At 32.0% G+C, this 23331-nt stretch overlaps 2 protein-coding genes across 5 annotated transcripts in view; one reads left to right on the forward strand and one right to left on the reverse strand.

The window, feature by feature from the left end:
* Positions 1 to 23331, reverse strand: part of LOC114327693 (brain tumor protein) — a 396953-nt gene that overhangs the window by 82267 nt on the left and 291355 nt on the right. The window lies entirely within an intron of this gene.
* Positions 9578 to 23331, forward strand: part of LOC114327703 (inositol 1,4,5-triphosphate receptor associated 2) — a 133168-nt gene continuing 119414 nt past the window's right edge. For all 4 annotated transcript variants that reach the window (XM_050655423.1, XM_050655424.1, XM_050655425.1 and 1 more), the window contains exon 1: positions 9578 to 10164. In XM_050655423.1, coding sequence (XP_050511380.1) covers positions 9928 to 10164 — 237 coding nt within the window. In that variant the 5' untranslated portion in view covers positions 9578 to 9927. The remainder of the gene's footprint in view (positions 10165 to 23331) is intronic.

Below are 23331 nucleotides of genomic sequence, written 5' to 3' on the forward strand. Positions count from 1 at the left end.
TAGATTCAGCGACCCAAAAACCTATAAATACCACCATCAAATCGCGGCGAGCTAAAAATGCCCGCGGGAACTCCTATGTTGCGACTAGACTAGTTTGAGTAGAGCTGGTGCTTTTAATAGTAAAGAACTAAACATGTTTTACGGTTAGAAATGCTAGTCTTTTCCAAACTTGAATTTGGTCAAATTTTCTATGTTGATGAGATAGATAGGTATACGTAATGAGGATGTGCAAATGGTCAGGAATAAGTGGGTTCAATTACCAGAAGTGAATGAAAACAACACCTATCACCTGACTATATAGTCTTCAGCCTGACTATTACCTTTCTTTTTGCCTTCGATGAGGGGATTACTTAATTACATTTCTCCAGAGAAGTTTCTATCTTAAGGCATAGCAATATATAATATATGTCCTGGCTAAGCAATTCCTTCAGGACTTCTTTGGCCTTCCTTAGTTTCAATAAAACTGTAATCTGTCATCATCTGTCATACAATACACCACTGGCTATTTCTCCATAACCCTATTGCATACATACCCATCTATTTCTACATTATTTCTGTAATACCAACATTAGGTAGGGCCGGCGACAACAGGCCTGCAAGGGATGCACCGCAGGCGGGCGCCGTTGTTTAGGGTGCCCCATAATGACCTTTTCTTCTTCTGGTGTTATACAAAATAATAATTTAAAAAAACCGAAGGGCGCCTGTTAGTTTTGCTTTGCAGGCGGGCACCTTATACCGTAGCACCGCTACTGATCTTAGGTACTTAAGCTTAAAACTATCACTTTTCACAATAATTTCACTCCACTATTAACTCCATATTTAAATGAACATCCAAATACTCTGTTTCGTCCTTTTAAATTTTATTCAGTGTTCCAGTTTTCGTTCTAAATCCCCAACAGTATTTTCTAATAACACTAGGTATATCATCAGCATACATTGAGCACCAGGGAATGTTACCCTGTAGTTTTCTTGTTATCTTCTTTGGTCTTCCTTTCCTACTCTTCCCGTAGAAACTTGTAAATCAGCAATTATTTGTATTGGGTGATTAACTTCCCGACGTTAAATATGCCCGAACCATCTTTCATTTTGGCATCAACTGATGTCCCATAGTTTCCCTTATTATACCCATTCTAATTTTTTTTATTTTTATCCACTCCATCGTTGTTTTTTATACTTAAGAGTGAAAGAACATTCGAATAGTACAAACTAAACTTATAAAAGGTGGAGAGTTGTGAGACATGACGAGAAATGTAAAAGAAATGCAAAAATGCAGAACAGAATAAAAGGTCTCTCATTTGGCAATTACGAAGAAAAAAGGGTCGAAGAAAGGAAAATTGGATTAGCATGTAAGTTAATTTATTATATTATTTTAACTGCCTCTCTTATGTCATCCAACACTAATGAGAACAGGCACAGAACCTTTCTCTGGACAAACCTCTTTAGTATATTATAAAGTATATGAAAACAGAAATATGAGAAATACGTACAACAATTATGACACCACCACTCTGCGTGTCGCCGACCACCAGGTAGGAAGAATGAGCACAGTCAAAAACACAATATTGGACTGGGTGGAACATGGAACATATGAAACGTAACCACTGGTCAAACATTCAAAGGGTTTTTATACATGAATCTTCGAAGAAGAGATCCAAAGATATACTAGATAAAAATATAAAAATAGGAATATTCTGCAAATTATCCTAGGTCTTTCTTCTAACAGTACACTGTAACCTTGAAGAACACATGAACAGGGCCGCCGAGAGGGCGGTACAACCGGTACATTTTACCGGGGCCCGGCGATGTAAGGGGCCCTGCGTCGACCAGGCCAAGGACGTAATTTTTCCCGTTTTTTGCTCTTCACTTTATGTCCATAATGAGTTTAATTAGATAATACTCGGCTATAGTTAATACTTTATACTTAATTTCTTGTAAGAATGACGGGAGCATTTGGAACAACTGCAACACAGGCACTCACAGTTTTAACTGGAGTAATGCCAAAGCATTAAGAAACACAAAAAAGAGCATGTAATTATTGGCTAAAGAAAGAAAAATATGAAAAAATAATACAAATAATAGGATTAGATATAAGAAATAAAAGAGAATTAAAAGAAATAATAAATAGAAAAAGACAAAATGAATGGGAAAATTCAACAAAATCTAGACGTTTATACAATTTTATATCAATATTAGAAAACATTCCAAATTATTTTAATCCAAAACAAGGATTAGTACACTTTTTAACAGGACATGGACCGTACCCAACATATTTGGAAAGATTTAACTTAAAAGATGATGCATATTGTGAATGTGGAGAACTAGGTACACCAGAACATATAGTGTTACATTGTGAAATTACTATAGAAAATGAAGAAAATAGAGAAATGAGAAGAAGATTAGAAAGAATTGAAATAACAGATATATTACAAAATGAAGAATATTTTGGAATATTAAACAATCTAACAGAAATAATATCTAAAAAACAACAAGAAATCTATACTAATAGAAGAAGACAACAAATAATCCAACCCTGATGAAGTTGAGTAAGATAAAGTTAAAATAAATAAAATAAAATATAAATTCAAAAATAGATATTTACAATTATAATAATAATAATTCAATATAAAATAAATAAATAAAAATAATAATTCAATAAATAATTCATTAAATTTAAATAAAAAAAAGACAACTCTCTTCTGAAAATAGAGGGACTGTCTTTATAACTTAGAAGGGAGTTAATAGTACCAAAAATATTTTAACTAATGTATATTGTTTATTTAAATAAGAGGATCGGAACGTATTTTCGGCTGCAATGCTATTCAAATGGGGATTCATTTTTTTCAAATCCTGAGAAAACTAATAAGTATTTTGGAAAAATTTAAACGCAGAATGAAAGATTACGTTATTAGCGAGGGCCGAAAGTCCCTGAGAACTTCTACAATGTTTATTTTAATAAGTTACAGGGGTGAAAAAACTAAGAGAAAATTTAGTGTGATTTTTAAATTCAAATATCTCATTCAAAATAAACTTTTTATTTATTCTAAGGGACTTTCGGCCCTCGGTAATAATTTAGTCTTTCATTCTGCGTTTAAATTTTTCAAAAATATTTATTGGTTTTTTCAGGATTTGAAAAAAATGAACACAATGCCGTGGTAATATTTTCCAAATCTGTCTTTGTCTTACAACGCACTCAACCGAATATAATATTGTCAGCATATATTGTCAGTCAGACACTGACAATCAGTGACAATTTTAAATATTTGACATTGCATCGGGAATATTTTGAGAAATTGATTAAATATTATTGATATATAGTGTATTTGATAAATAATTGATTTAAGACGTGAACTTAATAAAAAGTTATTTATTGTGTATTATTTGTGAAAGATCCAAGCAGAGAATACATCAGATATATCCTGTGATCCAAGTATTTTGTTGTTAGAGATGTTCAAAATTGTAAGCGTTCCAAAATAACAACATATTATTAAAAAATCACTTTAACACTTTTCCTCTTTTCTCGATTGATTATTAGTTTTTGTTGTACAAATAAATTATAATCACTGAAAACATAGTTAGTGAAAAAATTATCACATTTATTAACTGAATTAATAATTTGCAATTATAAAAATAACAGTTATCAAAAGCCATCTCTTTAAATTAATTATGACATTTTCAAGTAGAATGACATTCTAGTAATGTTTACATATCCACACCAGTGTGAATTTTACTACACGTAATTTGCCGTGTAAAGACAGAAAAAGTAGGGATACACGTAAAATATTTGCGAATTATGTACCCATAGCCTTAAATGTAATTAATAGAATATGGCAAATTAATTAATAAATTGTAAAAATAGATTAAGTAGTTTAGTAAAAACTGTAAAAATATAAAAAAATATCTGTAATCCCATCAGGAAAAACGACCTGGATTAGTCAATAGAGGCCAGGTCATATGTATAAACAATAAATAAATAAAAATAAATATAGTTAATACAATGACCTTTAATCGATTTTGTTTAAAATTTTAACAGCAATAAATTATAGGAGTCAAATACTACAGTGCAGTCAGATAAAACTATGGTATGGATATGGAGATTAAAAATATATCAGGGCTTCTAGAATATTTACAAAAAATCAGAAGAATCTATGTTGAAGAATCTAAATTAGTTACCAGCAATTATGGAATAAATTCAGAATTTACATAAAATAAAGAAAAACGGTGCAAAAAGCCGGTGAGATTTTTTGATGATTTGCCTGAGCCTAGTAGTGATGCGACTGAAAATTTTGAGCCCTACGCAATATTTCGCTGGGAAATATTTTTTAATATTGTCATATAATAAGCAATTTAACCAGAAGATTTAATGCGGTAAATAAAATTCATTCGCTATTTAATATTTTATGGATATTCCGAGGTAAAGATGACGACAATATTAGGAAAAAAATTGATATATGTATTGCGCGAGTTTTATAAAGAAAACATCAGTGAAGAATTGATAGATTAAATTTTTCATTTGAGAGCGATATACAAGGATAATATTGGTGAATGTCAACTTTCTCCAATAGCTTTGTTTAATAAAATTAAACATCTCAAATTTGAATCGCTACTGCGTTAATATTTTACACATTACCGGTGGCAGTCGCAGAAGCAGAAAGATCCTTTAGTTTTTTTTTTCGCATAAAAAATGCTATGAGGTAATGATAGCTACAATGAAACAGGACCGGATATCAAGTTTGTGAATTGAGAATGATTTGGCAAATTCATGCGATTTTTCGAAAATTAGAGACATTTTTGCCAATCAGAAAATTCGAAAAGCACTTGTATTATAAATATTTCCACTATTCTAAATATAATCAAAATTTAATAAAATTTATATTTGAAATGTTTATTATTATTAATAATTTTATTTCTATAAAACTTAAAAAGCGAAAATATTTTTCGCTCTTCACTTTTTTCCGGGGGCCCGCCCTTCACTTTTTGCCGGGGGACCGCCCTTCACTTTTTAACGGGGCCCGCTATAACAAAGCATAAAACTTAAAAGAAATTAATTATTTAATTATTGATATAAGAATTTTAGCTATGATTATAAAAAAGTAAAAAATCAAAAACAAAGAAAGATTTGATTTAATTTATGTTGGAAAAGTGCACAAATAAAATAAAAAAACTTGACATCTTTTAATATAACAGAAATTTTTACCCTTACAAGTAACATCAAATTGAACCAAATTTTTTATTGAAAAATTAATTAATTCAAAAATGTATGTGCGCGAGCATCTACTAGCTAATCCAAATAAGTAGTTACAGAAAAGCTATATCGATACCTCACTTCAATAGCGTAACAAGTCCAAAATTAGAATATGTGAGAAAACGAAGAAACAGAAATTTCGTATTTTATATTCTATATATTTTTTTTCAATTTTTATTTTTTATGAACGAAAATAAGTAAATTAGTTTTAAATAGGACTGTAGAACATGACATAAATTAGCTATTTTTTGTAAATAGAGGTTTATCTGGTGACTATATGATTTGAAGTAAAATTAACTTGTTAAAAAATTAAACTTTTAATTTGAAACAAAATTAAATAAATACAAATTATTCAGAGTTGGACTCAGGCCCCTCCTCTACTCCATCCTATTCCGGCAAACGTTGCGCGTTGGTAAAATGGCCAATAAACCTGTCTAATGGCATTTTCCTTACAAAGATCCAGTAGATCTTCCTTTTTATTTTTATCGATTGAAGGGCTGTTTTTAAAGACTGGTTTTATCTGGATTTTCTTATTTTGTCCTTGATTCCTAAGTTCTTCATTATTTTGTTTGATGTTAATAGTCTTGAAAGTATCTTGTGCATAAGAAGTTTTATAAAAAATTATATTCGGGTGCATTTTTTCTATTTTGATAATTTTTAAGTCATTCCAAATAACTTTGTCTTTTTCCGTATTTTTACTGAAATTTTTACCAATTTCCCTACTTAGTAACTATGAATCATAAATATCTTAAGTGCAAATTTCATTCACATATACTTGCCCATTGTGCAAGGACGTAAATTGGACAACTTTTAATAACACGCTTTTTCTCTCTTTCTATGGTGGCATGCATGTTATCACCTTCATTTTGTGTGTGACCTTTCTCTAAAAATATGTGTGTAATTGTGTTGATTTTGTTGACATTCATCACACAGAACAGGCACATACAAACCAAAAATTATTTTTATTTTGCCCTGCGCAGTTATCAGAGTAGAAAATGACATGTTCTCCTTTGCATGCTTCACTTTTCAAAAAATTATAGATACCGCTACCAATTTCATTGGCCCCCCTCTTTGCAATTCCTTTATGTCAGAAAAAGCAGTATATCCAATTTTTGATTTTATGTCAAACACGGTCGTAAAGTTGTAACTAGACAGTCTCCGTTTATAATAGAAACTACTAATTTCACCACAAGAAGTAGAGAAAACGGCTTGAGGATCGAAACACAACACTTGAACATTTTCACCTGATTGCAAATCTTGAATCTTTTCTTGTCGGTTTAAATCTTTCTCACTTAAATGCTCTTCATTTGCTTCTCAATTCATTTTTCTGTTCATTATTTCCATTTGTGTAACTAGTACATAAGTTGCATTGGTCTTTTTTGGAAATGTGAAAAACTTTATGAACACTGCATTTTAGTTGGATTCTTGAACGATGCGGTTCTTGCCAAATGTAATATGAATGCACCACGGGAGTTAAAAAAATTTTTGTTCATATTAATTAATTTTTCACTCATTTTTCACCGCGTGTCACATTGAAAGAATAATCCTTCTTGTTCAATACTGTAACAAGTCAAGTTCTTACACTATTGAACTAAAACATTTATAAATTTGGAGTTGTTGCATAAATTTATTACGCCCTCTACGAACTAAAAGACGAATTTCGACTTATTTCAGTATTGAAATTGGTAGAGTTATATACAGGGCCACTTTATCCATTAGGCAATATAGGCAGTTGCCTAGGGCGGCACATTATGAGAGGGCGGCAAAAATACTGTACAAAAAATATTTGTATATAAACATTATGGATCTAAGTTCTGTCATTAAAGAGTATGACTCTTTCAAATTACTTTACCGCAAAGAAGCCAAAAAATTGTGCCCAAATAAAACATACAAAGAAATAAGAAAGAGAAATTCAATTTGACGAGGGGGCCGATGATCAACTAAACTTTTCAGCTAGTGATGAGATGAGAATCCACACATTCTATGTTATAATCGACACTCTGATAAGAGACCTGAATAGACGTCTGGAATCTTATCGACTTATTTATCAACGTTTTCGTGTTACTAACAGATTTGCCAAAATTAAGCAATGAAGAAATTATTAAAGAAGCTGAAAATCTGATACAAAATAAAGACGACCAAGATACATCATTCACACATGGATGCATTCACTTGAAGGGGTCATTTGGATACCACAATAAAATCACCAATTGACATATCTTAATATTTAAAGAAGAGTTAGTGCAGTCACTGAAGGTGGATATGAGCTATTACCTCCGATTTCGTTGAACCTCCATCGATTTGCATGAAAATTGGTGAGTGCTTAGAGGATATCTCAAGGAAAAAAGCTGACATGGTGTCAACTTGCGCTTTTATCCTGGGGATGGGTGCCACCTCTTCTCGGGACTGAAAATTATTTTATTAGAAATATCCCCAGAATTCGATAGAGGGACAAATTCTAAGCACAATTTGTTACATAAATATATTAATACTTTTTGAGTTATTAAAGATCAAAGATTTTAATTTGTTTTTACCGTGCATGTTTCTTACCGATTTTTCATAAATAACTCAAAAACTATAAGATTTTACAAAAAAGTTTATATTACCAAAATTAAAGCTAATAGAAAACGAAATAAACTCCTTAGTGGAAAAAACCTTTTAATTTTAGCTAAAAGTGAGTTATAGGTAACTGAATGTATATTTTTTCGTCGAGTACCCAAATCTAAGTATTCAAGTTTAAATAACGGGAAAATTTTATAATATAACCTTATTAAACAAATTACATCTTTTTTTCAAAAATATGCATTATCAACTGGTAAAAATTGTTGAAAACATTACTTATGCTAAAATAACGAAATTCTTCTAAGGATTACTATATATTTTGATTTTTGTGGAAATGGCGTATGTTTTATTTTTCACTTTTTCCTAAAATGTTCTAAAGGGTTCTCTTATTTTCATCATAACTTGCTTAATTGTGATGCTATTAACTTCTACTGGAGCTCATTTGATAGGTACTCCGAAGTACTTTGACAAGTGCTTAGCAGTTATATTTTATAAAATGCATCGTTTTCCCATTATTTAAGATACATCGAAAAAATAAAATCTTTGATCATTAATAACTCAAAAAGTATTGATTTATATTAATAACTTTATATAACAAATTTTGAGAATTTGTCTCTCTATCGATTTATGGTATTATTTTTTTCACCCCCACGTAAACTGGTAGTTTTCACCACTACGGTGAAAGCGCAAGTTGACATCATGTCACCTTTGTTCTTGAGGTATTTTCTAACTACTCACCAATTTTCATGAAAATCGATGGAGGTTCAACAAAATCGGAGGTGAAAACCTTCAGTGACTGCACTAAGTGGATTGAAAGATATTTTCCCTAATTTTGACATTGCTTTGAACATTTATTTGTGCTTCCCAGTTGCCAACGTGTCTGCTGAAAGGTCATTTTCGAAAATGTCAAGAATAAAAAATAATTTCCCATCAAGTATGACGCAAGAAAGTGTTAACAATTTGTCGATTTTGTCAAGAACAAAACTTTTTTTGAAAAGTCTTTTTTTGAAAAGAAGTCTCTGATGTGATCGAACTGGAATGACAATTTTTTCTATTGTATGTAGGTATATAAACATCGTAGTTTAAATCCATTTTAGTGTACTCTTATTTAAATAAAAATTTCTGTAATTTTTTTGTAGTTTTTTCGCAAAAATGGTACATGTTTGAAGGGCGGTTACTAGAGAATTGCCTAGGGCGTCAATTGACCTAACCGCGGCCCTGGATATATATTACGAATGCCATGATTGCAGTAACTAAAATTTGAATTTTTTTGACTTGTTACGCTATTGGCCTGAGGTATCGATATCTCAGAAGCTACTAAAGGTATAAAAAAATTGTGTCAAATTTTGAATTTTTAAGGCAAAGTTACGCGAATATGTACCAAATAGGTTTCTAAAAAATTTATTTTTTTTTATTATTTTACGAAATGCAGCCCAATATATGAAAGCTCCATCTTTTTTGCAAAATTTTTGGAATATCGGATATAGAAATTTTAACGATCATTTCTCTATTCCCAAATTTTCATCCCTGATTTATTTTTTTTGTCATAATGTTCTTTGATCGGGCTAGTAATGAACTATTCAAAGCAAACACGTGTCTAGTAAAATTTGTACCATACAACTTTGGTCATGATTTTCCGTGTTCACGATCATCGAAATATTAAAATCCTAATTTACACAAAAATGTATAATCAATTTCAAACAGCTCTGTTTACGGGCAACATAATTGCCTTCCTAAACAATCTATGCATATACATAACTTATGTCTATAACAGTGGTGTCATGGTGTGGGAACGCGTGGGAACGCCGTTCCCACACTGGTTAAGAAAAGAAAAAAAATAATAGAGAATTTAGGTTTTGTAAACAAAAATAGCAATGCGTTCCGGCACTGCGTTCCCGCACTGCTAATTTTGCCATGACACCACTGGTCTATAACAATAACAAACAGCTGAGCCGAGTGCGAATATGTAATCCAAAATGGTGGGGAAGAATTCGACATTCGCTTAACGAACCGTCAAACCAAATCAAACCACACACAACTTTTAGTGCCACCGGACAGTAGTAGTTGTGGTCGTTTTCCGAGCCACGCTTTCTTATCATTGTAAGTTAAACTCGCGCGAAAATATGAATGAAGTGGACAAGCCATCGGTTAACAATTTTCCGACCGGGCGGTCGAAGCTTGAACCGGCGGTCAATCACAATCACAATGACAGGAAAAGTTTAGTGATCAGGAAGGAATCCCAAGTGTCGTTGTCCAGTGTTTCGGATTGTCTTTCAGATGAAAGTGAGGACTATGGAGTGCAGATCGAGAGGAAAACGTCACTGCAGGAATTTGCTAAGAAAGTTGATGACAAGAGAATTGTAAGTTGATGTAAAATGCGAGATTCTACCTATGAATATTATGTTGTCAAATAATCTATTTACATAAAAAATCTTCGTTTCAAAAATTCTTTGATCGATCAATAAATTTAATAAAAGTAAAAATGCACCACTGATACTAGACCAGTAAGGATCTGTTTTTAGGTGGATGTGAGAGGTGGCATTCAGATTTTTGCGGATAAAGTTAGGTGATAACTTCTTTAATAATAATTGACTTATGCTCCTTCTCAAATATGCCCGGAACATTAATAAAAAAATAAAATATTTAAAAATTTCAAAAAAGTTCCTTTTTTTTCTACTTTCTTTGCTTATAACTTTAAAACGATTCATTTTGGAACAAAGCCGTACGGGAATAAAACAAAAATAATTAATTTTCTATCAGATATAATTGGTTAAAAATGTCTTAATTTATCACCCTTGCTGCAAAATAGCAATAAATATAAAATAAGGGGGCAAAACAAGCATGTCTTTATTAAATGTTTTTCCATCACTTAGGTCACATTTGGAACCTTCCTAATTCGCTTAGAAAATTTTTGTAATGTGCTAAAACCTTCCAACTTCCAAATTTCATTAAAATTGACTTACTAGATTTTGCATAATAATATTGCAATCTAAACTTTTTTTTAAATTAAAATTTTTTAAAATCTTGCACATCAAAAACTAGAACATACAAAGGTTTGTCAATGTTTTTACTTATAAGGAAGCACTCCACCTATCTAATGCACTCTGCAGAATTGAAATCGGATTATTTAAGCAGCCTCAGCAATGTTTTAAAGTTATAAAGAATTATTTGGCTTATAAACAAATTAGTGGTGTGGCCAGGAGGGGGTGCTACGGGCTCCTTTATTTAGATGGACTTACCCAAGTTTTTTATGTATTTTGACCCGTAGAACACGAATTTTTTGGGTAACAGTTGATCCGGATGTCGATAAGATTGTTATAAACAAAGAACTTGAGGAATTACATATCATCGATGTTTCGCAAAATAAAACATATTTTTGTATTTCTTGGGTAATTCTAAGCAAAAAATGTTCTTACAAGTTTTTTCGTAGGATGCATAGTTTTCGAGATAAACGCGGTGGAACTTTCCAAAAATCGAAAAATTGCAATTTTTGAACACGAATAACTTTTGATTAAAAAATAAAATAGCAATTCTCTTCTTTCTGTCCACGGTCTCCAGTTTTGTATTTTATCTTCCTATCTCGCATAATCTCCATTTTAACCCTGTTATATGGATCTTTCCATTTTTCTGTGAGTTATTTCTATGTTATTTATATTGGCCTTTGTTAATGTCCATGTTTCTGAGCCATACGTCAGAACAGGAAGGATTCACTGATCAAATACACGGGTTTTTAGGTACTGTTCTATAGTCGGTTCGCTAAACTCAGACGCAACTGGCTAGATATTTTAGTCGATAATTTTTTTGTTTTTTGCCAATTTTGCAAAAATTGGCAAAATTACTAACTATTTAGTGATTATTAACTATTTAGTAATTATTTTTTGCCAATTTTACTAAAATTGGCAAAATTACCGACTAAAATATCTAGAAAGTTGCGTCTGAGTTTAGCGAACAGACTATATCTTTGTGCTTTTTAGTATCCATCTTAACTTCCCAAACGCTGACCACGCCCACGTTATCCCCTATACTATATTACATATATTCTCATTAGGGGGTCCCACATCCAAATAAATGTTAGGTAGGTTTATTAAAAAAAATAACGTAGCCATTTCAACTTAAAACAATAACATTTTAGCTTTATATACGGGCGTGTACATATAGTAGGTTATACAGAAAAAGATTAAGTTTTACAATCTTAACAATCTTCTCGTGTCTGTGGGATTTTATTCACCCACAACAGCAAATTAGTATTCCATATACATATTTATCTTTGAATGGTTTTTACCTTGTGAAATTTAATTATGCAAATTTTATGTTGCCGTTTTAAAGACAGAGAACTTTCAATGTATTCTTCATCCTTGACTACATTTCTTTCGTACTTTCATTCAGTTTTTTCAACGGCTTATGTGTATATAATTAAATAAACCTACTAACTTTTGAAATGAACTAGCAAGAGGTAGAATATAATTATTATTTGAATAGTTTATGGCTCCAGTATTTTGTAGACTTTTAATAAGAATTCGGTTAATAAGCCAGTAAGGATCTGTGTTTAAAAAAATTAAAATATTTAAAAATTTCGATTTTTTTCTGCTTTCTTTGCTTATAACTTTAAAACGATTCGTTTTGGAACAAAGTCGTAGAGAAATAAAATAAAGATAATTGAATTTTGTATGATATACGATTAGTCAAAAATGTCTTAACGTATTACCTTTTCTGCAATATAGCAATAAATACAAAATAAGGGGGCAAAATACGCCTGTTGTTATTCAATATTTTTAACCACTTTGGAGGCACTTAGAACCTTAGTAATTCACTTAGGAAATTCTTTGTAACATACTTAAATCGTGTACCAAATTTCATTAAAATCAACCTAATAGTTTTTGCATAATAAATTTGCAATCTAAATGTTTTTAAAAAAGTTCAAATTTTTTAAAATCTTTCTGGACAAAAAGTAGACCATTTAGAAGTTGACTACTTTTTTTACATATAAAGAGGTGCTCTACCTATCTAATACACTTTACAGAATTAAAATCGGATTATTTAAGGGGCCTCAGCAATGTTTTAAACTTATAAACAATTTTTTGGCTTATAAACAAATAGTTTAATAATAAAAAAAATTAATTTTTAGCAATGCAAATAATTAAAACCGGTATAATTTGACTTAAACTTTCAAATGGTGTCAGCAGAATTATTGCTATTTTATTTTTTAATCAAAAGTTATTCGCGTTCAAAAATTGCAATTTTTCGAATTATTGAAAGTTCCACTGCGTTTATCACAAAAACTATGCATCCTACGAAAAAACTTGTAAGGACATTTTTTGCTTAGAATTACCCAAGAAATAGAAAAAAATGTTTTATTTTGCGAAAAATCGATGTTATGTAATTCCTCAAGTTCTTTGTTTATAACAATCTTATCGACATCCGGATCAACTGTTACCCAAAAAAATCGTGTTCTACGGGTCAAAAAATACATAAAAATCTTGGGTAAGTCCATCTAAATAAAGGAGCCCGTAGCACCCCCTCCTGGCCACAGGACTAATTTGTTTATAAGCCAAAAAATTGTTTATAATTTTAAAACATTGCTGAGGCTGCTTAAACAATCCGATTTCAATTCTGTAAAGTGCATTAGATAGATGGAGTGCTTCTTTATACGTAAAAAATTGACAAATCTTTGTATGTTCTAGTTTTTGTTGTGCAAGATTTTAAAAAATTTTAATTTTTTAAAAAAAGTTTAGATTGCAAAATTATTATTCAAAATCTAGTAAGTCAATTTTAATGAAATTTGGAGTACGGTTTTAGCACATTACAAAAAATTTTTAAGCGAACTAGGAAGGTTCCAAGTGTAACCTAAGTGATGGAAAATCATTGAATAAGGACAGGCTTGTTTTGCCCACTTATTTTATATTTATTGCTATTTTGCAGCAAGGGTGATAAATTAAGACATTTTTAACCAATCGCATCTGATAGAAAATTTAAGTATCTTTGTTTTATTCCTATACGACTTTGTTCCAAAATGAATCGTTTTAAAGTTATAAGCAAAAAAATTAGAAAAAAAACGAAATTTTTTGAAATTTTTAAATATTTTATTTTTTTTTATTAATGTTAGGGGCATATTTGAGAAGGAGCATAAATCAATTATTATTAACGAAATTATCACCTAACTTTATCCGCAAAAATCTGAATGCCACCTCTTACATCCACCTAAAAACAGATCCTTACTGGTCTATAAGTGAATTGATCAAATGATCGAACTGATAAAATGGAACTGCAGAGCCAATTAAAAAGATTAGTTGGTTACTATCGTAGCATCACAATTTTATTCACTGCCACCCTAAATAGCATGCTTGTATCAATAGGTATACCATACCAATCTCGCAAGTTCTTCAACCATGAAGGCTTTCTTCGTCCTGGTCTGCGTCTGCCTGCTATTTTCCTTTGCATAATATTTTGTAACAAGTCACACAACCAATTGTAAAACCAAAATGTTAATGCGGACTGATTCCCTGCGACAAATGAATCGGAAGAGCCCAAAGAGTTTAACAACCACTCTGCTAGTAGCGTAGATGCCATGATGATGCTATTTTGTAACAACCTACATTTTGGTACCTCTCATTACATGTCCGAGATACTCCAACTTTCTCTTCTTGACGCTTTTTATAATTTCAGTAGTCTTGCTGAGACGTTCTAGTATTGTGGAGTTTCGAATCTTCTCCACCCAAGAAACTTTTAAAATTCTTCTACAGCGCCACATTTCGAAAGCCTCAAGGCGATTTTCATCAATTTTATTCACAGTCTAAGACTCGACACCATAAAGTAAGACCGAGAACACGTAGCAGCGAAGTAGGCGGATCCTCAATGCCAATTTTAGGTCTCTGTTACGTAACACCTTGGACATCCTTCTAAAAACGGCTCTGGCCTGCTCTATTTTGGATCTAATTTCATAGTGACTTTCTGCGTTACAATTTAACTTATTTCCAAGATAAACAATTTGATTAACTTGTTCAGGTTTGGTATTATTTACATACAGTGCGGTGGAATAAGTGTTGCCCCCCCTGTTAACTTGTTTATTTTAAGAATATAAGCAAAATGCTCGAACAGGTCGATTTTTAAACTAACCATAGTATCTTATAGCATCAACGTTTCGAACATTACGCGATCCATCTTCAGGTGAGAGCCATAATTTTGATTTTTTTAAATAGTAAAGTACATCATGTGACACTTCATTTAACAGCTTTTGAAATACTGATTTCAAAAATGTGTAATACTTGAATCCTTTTTGAAATCGTAGGCGCAAAATTGCGGTCGAACTCTTTTTAAACGCATTTATTTTTTTCTAATTCTGAGGAAACTAATAATTAATTTTGATAAATTTAAACGTAGAATAAAAGAATAGGTTAGTACCAAGGGCTGACAGTCCATTAGAATAAACAAGAAGTTTCTTTTGAATGATATATTTGAAATTAAAAATCACACTAAATTTTCTCTTTTTTTCACCACTGTGACTTATTAAATTAAACATTATAGGAGTTCTCAGGGACTTTGGACCATCGAGAATACTGTAATATTTCATTCTGCGTTTAAATTTTTCAAAAGTATTCTTTAGTTTTTTCAGGATTCGAAAAAAATGATTGCATTTAGAAAGAATTCGACCGAAATTTTGCGCCTACGCTCTCAAACAGGAAAAAAGTATTATACATTTTTGAAATCAGTATTTTAAGAGATTTTAAATGAGGTGTCACATGATGTACTTTCCGATTTAAAAAAATCAAAATTATGACTGTCACCTGAAGAGGGATAGCGTAAAGTTCGAAACGTTGATGGTATAATATACTATGGTTAGTTTAAAAATCGACCTGTCCGAGCGTTTTGCTTACATTTTTAAAATAAACAAGTTAACAGGGGGTGGGCAACACTTATTCTACCGCACTGTATATAGACGGTTTTATATTCTGTTGTTTACTTATTACAAGTACCTATTTTTGTTTTGCATATGTCCACATTCAGACCCGCTTCCTTACAGCTCAGGACTCTATCAAGTAATGTTTGCAGATCTTCTTGAGCAGAAGCTAGGAGTACTGTGTTGTCCGCATATCGCAAATTATTGATGACTTAACCGTTCACAATTATTATTCCTTCTTGTTTTTCCGGAAGTGCATGGGATGTTATTGGTATTAATATACTATTGGGCTTTGAACAATGCAAAAATGTCGGCAGATAAGTATTTGATAGAATAAATGTGAAGGTCAATTTTTAAGGGACCTCTGTAATAACAGCTGCACCAACTCCGTGTCCGATGTTGAATGCGTCGGTAAATATTTAAACCAGTCTGTGTCTGCTACATAGATAAAGAATATATACTACTCGTCTGCTACTTCAGCTCTGCTTAAAGATTGCGGGATTTGTTTGGTGTTTTAAGCTTAATGATAGTACATTGATTTTCGGTTTCTCAACAGTCCATGGAGTGGAAAACAGTTGTCGAAGTTTACTGGAAAAACTTTTGGAGCATATTATTACAAGAATAAAAAACCGCTAAACGGCGTAAAAGTGAGTGGCGCATACAATATTCCAGCAACAAGAGATCTGATATGAATATAACGTGGCGCGAAAATGTATTTTCATTTTGATGCAAAACAAAATTCTAGTTTTATTTTAAAAGATGTTTCCATAATATTTGCTCAGTTTGAAGTAAACGCGCCACAAAAGAGTAACTTTGATACATTTTGAATTTTGAAACTCTTTTGTGGCGCCTTTACTTCAAATTTAGCAAATATTATGGAAAAATCTTTTAAAATAAAACTAGAATTTTGTTTTGCATCAAAATGAAAATATATTTTCGCGCCACGTAATATTCATATCAGATCTTTTGTAGAGCTGGAATATTGTATGCGCCACTCATTTTTACGGCGTTTAGCGGTTTTTTATTCTTGTATCAGGAGTTTTTCAAAGTTATTTATAAATTAAATGTATGAAGTTGAATGCAGTGTTTCTCGATTACACATTAAGCTTTATAAAATGGTCGCCTTTGTCGCACTACCTCCAAAATGATCTAATATCCATCGAATGTACACTAGATTTTTTTCTATTCGAAATAGATTGAAAAAATATTGGGATGACCGGTAAATAAACTCGGATTACCCATTGCCAGATCAAATTTAGCGTCGTAACCACTACAACTACATAAACCATTTCGGGAATAATCGTTAGTTGGATTATACTTTTGTAGCTTAATAACTTCTAAGCGGCTTAACCGATTTTGATCACTAAACATGAGTTTGAAACGTATTGACAAGCAGTATCTGGTGCATCTAAGGGCAAGTATGATAACTGAAGCTATTACAGGAATTATTGAGCTTGAAAAACCGTTTTTTCCCGTAGATAATAAATTTGATCATACTTATGAAGCCTATAACTTAAAAAATTCGAATTTTTCCGGATATGAGGTATACACCGTTAGATTCGTCTAGAGTCCTTCTACAAACGCTCAGTTATTGGCGCTATTCGTAGATTGAAATTTTGAGTAATTGTAGAAAAACCAAAACCTTCAAAGTTTAGTTTTTCAGTTTTTCTGCTATACTGAGCCGTGTGTATGTCTGATCCTGACGGCTTACACACCATTTGAAAGCTTAACTCAACACTATTGATTTGGTGTATTTGAGGTTCTCATACATACACCATATTTCTGAGCTCGGTAACTTTTGAATGGTATAACCGATTTTCAAAATTAGACATGCGTTGGAAAGGTAATGATCAGTACTATTAGAAGCCACAAAGGTCGGACATAAATTTTCGAATTTTTTGGGAGTTTTGGGGACGAGAACGAAAAACAGACCCTAAATAGGAAGGGCCGTAAAATCCACACCCTTGGACCAAATGGATGGTTGACATATGAATGGGTGAGTCTTTTCCTGAACTTTAAGATGGGAGTTGGCCCAATTTTCAATTCAGTCAGATTTAGAAAATCGAAAATTTCGTGTATACATATATTATAATGTCGCGTGTAGGGGGGTGTGGGTGTGCGCCACTGGCAAGAACTGCCGTTCTCTGGTAATTAAGTAATAAAAAACACCATTTAGGCTTCAATATTTGATAAAGCTAATACAATAACTGACCATCAAAGTGTTTCTTACACCCTTAAAATTAACTACCCACTGAAAGTATTGCAAGACTACCATTAATACTACCACTCTTGTTAATTTCTTCTACGGCATTGTAGAACAACAACTTAATTGTAGTATTTAAACAAATAAATAGAATATTCCAACTAACCACTTAAAATCAAATAACATTTTATAATTATAGTCTATTAGCTATAAAAATACAAGAAATTCAACTTTCTATACTGGGATGGATATTTGACATAATTGTTTTAATTGGAATTTATGATATTTTGCAAAGAGGCTAATAGTTCTTTGAATTTTATGTTTAAATACATGATGTGTCGGGATAAAAAAATAGTTTGATGCGTTTTTCAGTATGTCTACGTTTAATAGATCAGTCTAATCAGTCTAATAATATGAATTAAGCCAATTTTTCTGTAAACATCTTCTTCTTAAAGTGCCTATCCGTTCCGGATGTTGGCGATCATCATGGCTATCTTGACTTTGTTTACTGCAGCGCGGAACAGTTCCGTGGTAGTCGTGTTATACCACTTACGTAAATTTTGAAGCCAGGAAATGCGTCTTCTTCCCGGTCCTCTTTTACCATTTACCTTCCCTTGGAGAATCAGTTGGAGAAGGCCGTAACGTTCTTGATTTCTCATTACATGTCCTAGATATTCTAATTTTTTTGTTTTGATGGTCATGAGAATTTCACACTCTTTTCCCATTCTACGCAGGATTTCCACATTGGTAATTCGGTCAACCCAGGATATACGTAAGATGCGCCTGTAACACCACATTTCGAAAGCTTCGAGCCGATTCATAGATGCAACAGTTAGTGTCCATCCTTCCATTCCGTAGAGCAGAACTGAGAATATGTAGCATTTCAACAGACGGTATTTTGTTTTTAATGCTATGTCTCGACTGTTGAAAATGGGTCTCATTCTAACGTATGCTGCTTTCGCTTTTATTATTCGCTGTTTAATTTCTGTTGAGTGGTCCCATTGGCTATTTAAATTCGTACCCAAATATGTATATTGCTCAACTCTTTCGATATTCTGTTGGTTGATTGTTAGTTGAGCGTTTAGTATTGGTTTCTTACTAATTGTCATAAATTTGGTCTTCTTTATGTTAAGAGCTAGTCCTTATCTGTTGCTGACTTCAGTTATACGATTTGTTAATATCTGTAAATCATTGAGATTATCGGCAAAAACTATGGTGTCATCTGCATATCTAATGTTATTCAACCATTCACTATTTATTAATACTCCTTTGGCACAACCGTCTAGAGCTTCCTTAAATACCCATTCAGAGTAAATATTGAATAGTAGTGGAGATAAAATACAGCCCTGTCGTACTCCACGTTCTATTGCAATTTTAGCAGATAACTGGTCTTCTATTTTGATTTTGGCCGTTTGATTGTAATAAATGTTTCTGATAATTCTTAGATCTTTGTTGTCAATTCCAATTTCTTGCATCAGAGTTATTAACTTGTCATGTTTTACTATGTCAAATGCTTTCTGGTAATCTATAAAGCATACGTGTATATCACAGTTTACATCCCTGCATCTCTGAAATAGCACTTGCACAGCAAAAAGGGCCTCACGTGTTCCTAGAGTATCACGAAATCCGAATTGTGTTCTTGTTAGTTGTTCCTCGCATTTTGTATATATTCGTTTGTGAATGACCTTTAGAAATGTTTTAAGTAAATAGCTCATAAGGCTTATAATTCTATAGTCTTCGCACTTTCTTGCATTGGGTTTTTTGGAAGATTTATAAAAGTTGATTCTAGCCATTTTTGGGGAATTATGCCTGGGTCATATATATTGTTAAATATATTTGTCAACCATTTTATGCCGTCGTAGTCCATAAGTTTTAAGAATTCGGAATGAAAATGATCAGGGCCTACTGTTTTACCATCTTTGGTACTCTTGATGGCATACGTTACTTCTACAACTGTAAGTGGAGGTCCAGATTCGCAATTGGTGTTTGTTGTGATGCCAGTGTTACTTCGTATATCTTGAAAAGTTTTTTCCGCGTATTTAATCCAAATATCCCTTTTCTGTTCTATTTCCAATACTACGTTTCCCTGACTATCTGTCAGAAATCCAGTGTTCTTGTGTTTATATAAGCCTGCAGCTTCTTTTATCTTTTTATGGAGGTTAAACGAGTCATGTTTTTGTTGTAATAACTCTATCTCTGTACATTTCGAGCTTAGCCAATTTTCTTTTGCTATTATAATAGCCCTTTTAATTTCGTTATTTATTTTGTTGTAGTTATTCTTATTATCTTTAGCCTTTCTTCTGTCTTCCATCATACATAGAATCTCCTCTGTCATCCATTATTTTTTCTTTGTTCTTTCATGTCTTAAGTATTTCTCTGATATTTCTTGACTTACCTTGGGTATCTTTTCTAGTTCTAACTCTGTGCTATCTATTTCTGTATGAACCCACGTTTCTTCTTTTAGGCGTTTTTGTACCTTTTCTTTTAACATTTAACGTACCTTTTCTGTAAAAATATGCAAGATAAATTCAAGAATAACGACTTGGATTCTGAAAAATTAACTACATACATATTTGTATGGAACATTTAACGCGAATAGTGTTATATTATTTGCACGTTGTTACATTCATTTCTGGTTATCTTCTAAAACAGCGTTTCTCAATCTGTGGTACATGTACCACTGGTGGTACATCTCATTATTTGCGGTGGTACACAAGACACAAAAAAAAATTAAAATAGTAGTGCTTAGTAAATCTTGATAATACAATCTAAAAATATAGGTGGAACCCAAACAAGTCGCCTAGGATGCTAATCAATTTCATCAGAAGTATTGGCATCCTAGACTTTAACTAGATTAAGGTATGCACAAAAGATCTTTATAGGTCGAAGAGCTGAGAGGCTCCATAGCCTTAACGACCTCACATAATCTAATCTAAGTGGTACCCAAAATAATAAAAAGAACTGTAGGTAGTACATGACTCAAAAAGTTTGAGAGCCCCTGTTCTAAAAGTTTTCTGTTACTGGCTTGCGTTCTTTGCATTATAGTCCAGAGAAATAAGGTTTTTGTCCGGACACTTAAGCAGCCAGGTTGCAAATGGATTTTTTGGGTACTAGTGTATACCTAATACATTATAAATACAAAAATGCCCGTCACAGTTCGGACGAGAAACTTAGTTATTAACAAATAAGGGTCAAAATGGCAGTTTTTTCGTTTAAATCGCTACAGTTAAAAATAGGGTAATTAAATATCTTATTTATAATATTCTTCTTTTTGTAGATGAGCCAAGGTTTAAAATGGCACTTTTTGAATTTTGGTCCGATACTTTTTTGTTTCGGAAAGTGCAAAATCAGACTAAAATTTCAAAAATAAAAAATGTGCTATAACTTTTGCGAAAATGGCCTTAAGACTTTCATATTGCACGAAAAGTTGATTCAAACATTCCACATACTGCACAAAAAATTTTAAGACGATTCGTCAATTATTAAATTTTATTCAATTTGTTTATCGCAAAGAGCTTTTTTTCGCAATGTTATTGTTCAGAAAATAATAATGACATAGCAATTCTGTGGAAACCACATGCAAGAGTAATAGTTATATTTTTAAAGTATTGAAAAAAATTATTAAAAAGTCGTTTTTATCACTCCGAAAAAAGTTTAGTAAAATAGAGTCATTTTTGGCTTCTAAACAATTTGAATAACTTTGTTAATATTGACTATAGAGTAAATCTACATTAGGATTTCAAAATCTGGTATTTTTATACGAATTTTCAGAAAAAAACTTTTTGCCTAGGTTAATTAGGTTCAAAGTTAGCCATTTTTATTCTTTAATTCGCAGTTACTTCTATATACATCAAATTCTCCTGTAACAGTGTTAGTTACCATACTACTCTGAAACGGCTTGGCCGATTTTTATAAAATTTTACACGTTTATCCTGTAGGATGTTGAAGAGGTTTTAATTTATTTTTTATATCCATAAGTTATAAGGGGGGTTGTCCCCCCTGCCATTTTTTTTATTTTTTGGACAAAATTATCTACTTTAATTTTATATGATGTAGAATTAAAAAATACATACAACCCTTAATTTTCACTCTTCTATCACCAACCCCTATTTGTTAATAGCCATTTATATATTTACATCTATAAAATTCTCCTGTAACAGTGTTAGTTTCCATACTCCTTTGAGACCGCTTGACCGATTTTTATGAAATTATATATGTATATTCGGTAGGTCTTAGAATCGGTCGTAATCTATTTTTCATATCCCTGAGTGATAAGGGGAGTTCCCCCTAACATTTTGTAATGTTAGGTGGGGTTGAGTGTACATAACGTACTCTATAAGACTACGTAGTGTAGTAAACAGAGGTTGTACCTTGCAAAATGGACACAAGTCCGGTTTTATTTTTTTTCTGGCATATCAAGGGGTGCTTATTATAAGACTAACTTTTTCTGAAAAAATTTCGCCCCGGAACCCCCCTTTTCACCCCTTTAAAGGGGGTAATTTGTGGTTTTTGCGGAACGTAGTCCTTCCTGTACCTTTTACAAAAAATTTCTTTTATAGAAATATGAAGAGGACTATATTTTCTACGATTTATTTCTGACAGCACATCTCTATCATCCACCGTTTAGCAAGGGTGACGCCCCAAAGTTGCCAAGTTTTTAAAAAAGATGTTTTAAAAAAAAATATATTTTTCCCTAACTGCAACGGAAATTAAAAAGAAATTTTGCGAAAATTATTCACAAATAGATGTTTGATTTTTTGGTATAGGTTTCACTTAAGGGTAATTGCCCTTTTTTTAATTACAGGGTGTTACATTTTAAAAAACCCCTTTTTATACCATCTGAACCGTTTATGCTAGAGTAAAAAGACTTTCAGCGATTACCCAAGTACTGGTGTTATTTACAAATTTGTATAATATATCCCCATTTTTTCCCCGAAACCACCCCAAAAAAAAGAAGAATTAATAAATAAAGTGATTTTCTTGGAATCCTTCACACACAATGCCCTTCATTAATATGCTTCATATATAATTTTGTGCACGTTATTATTACCCATGCATGGACACTAAAAGCGATTTCCTAGTGCAACCCCTGTAGCCAAAAAAAAATAAATAAAATGGGGGGTTGAAAATTTTTTTTTGTTTTTTGCTTTTTGATCCATATGGGCATATGCTTCATCAACAGTGCTTTTCAAAAATATATATGGTTATTGCAACATCCCGGCGGAAACCACCCCTATCCTTGAAAATATACTGCAGAAACTACCCCTATACCTTGGCGAGCATGTTTTTACGATTTTCTCATTACCTATTCATTTTTTTTAAACAAAACTTATACAAGGTTAAAGACCACCATTTACTCTAAAAATTAGGTCCTATTCATTTTTTTCGTTTACGCAACCGTTACGGCACAGTGGCGCCGTAAACCTCATA

The sequence above is a fragment of the Diabrotica virgifera genome, chromosome 7 (genome assembly GCF_917563875.1).
Source record: "Diabrotica virgifera virgifera chromosome 7, PGI_DIABVI_V3a".
In the NCBI taxonomy this organism is placed as follows: Eukaryota; Metazoa; Arthropoda; class Insecta; order Coleoptera; family Chrysomelidae; genus Diabrotica; species Diabrotica virgifera.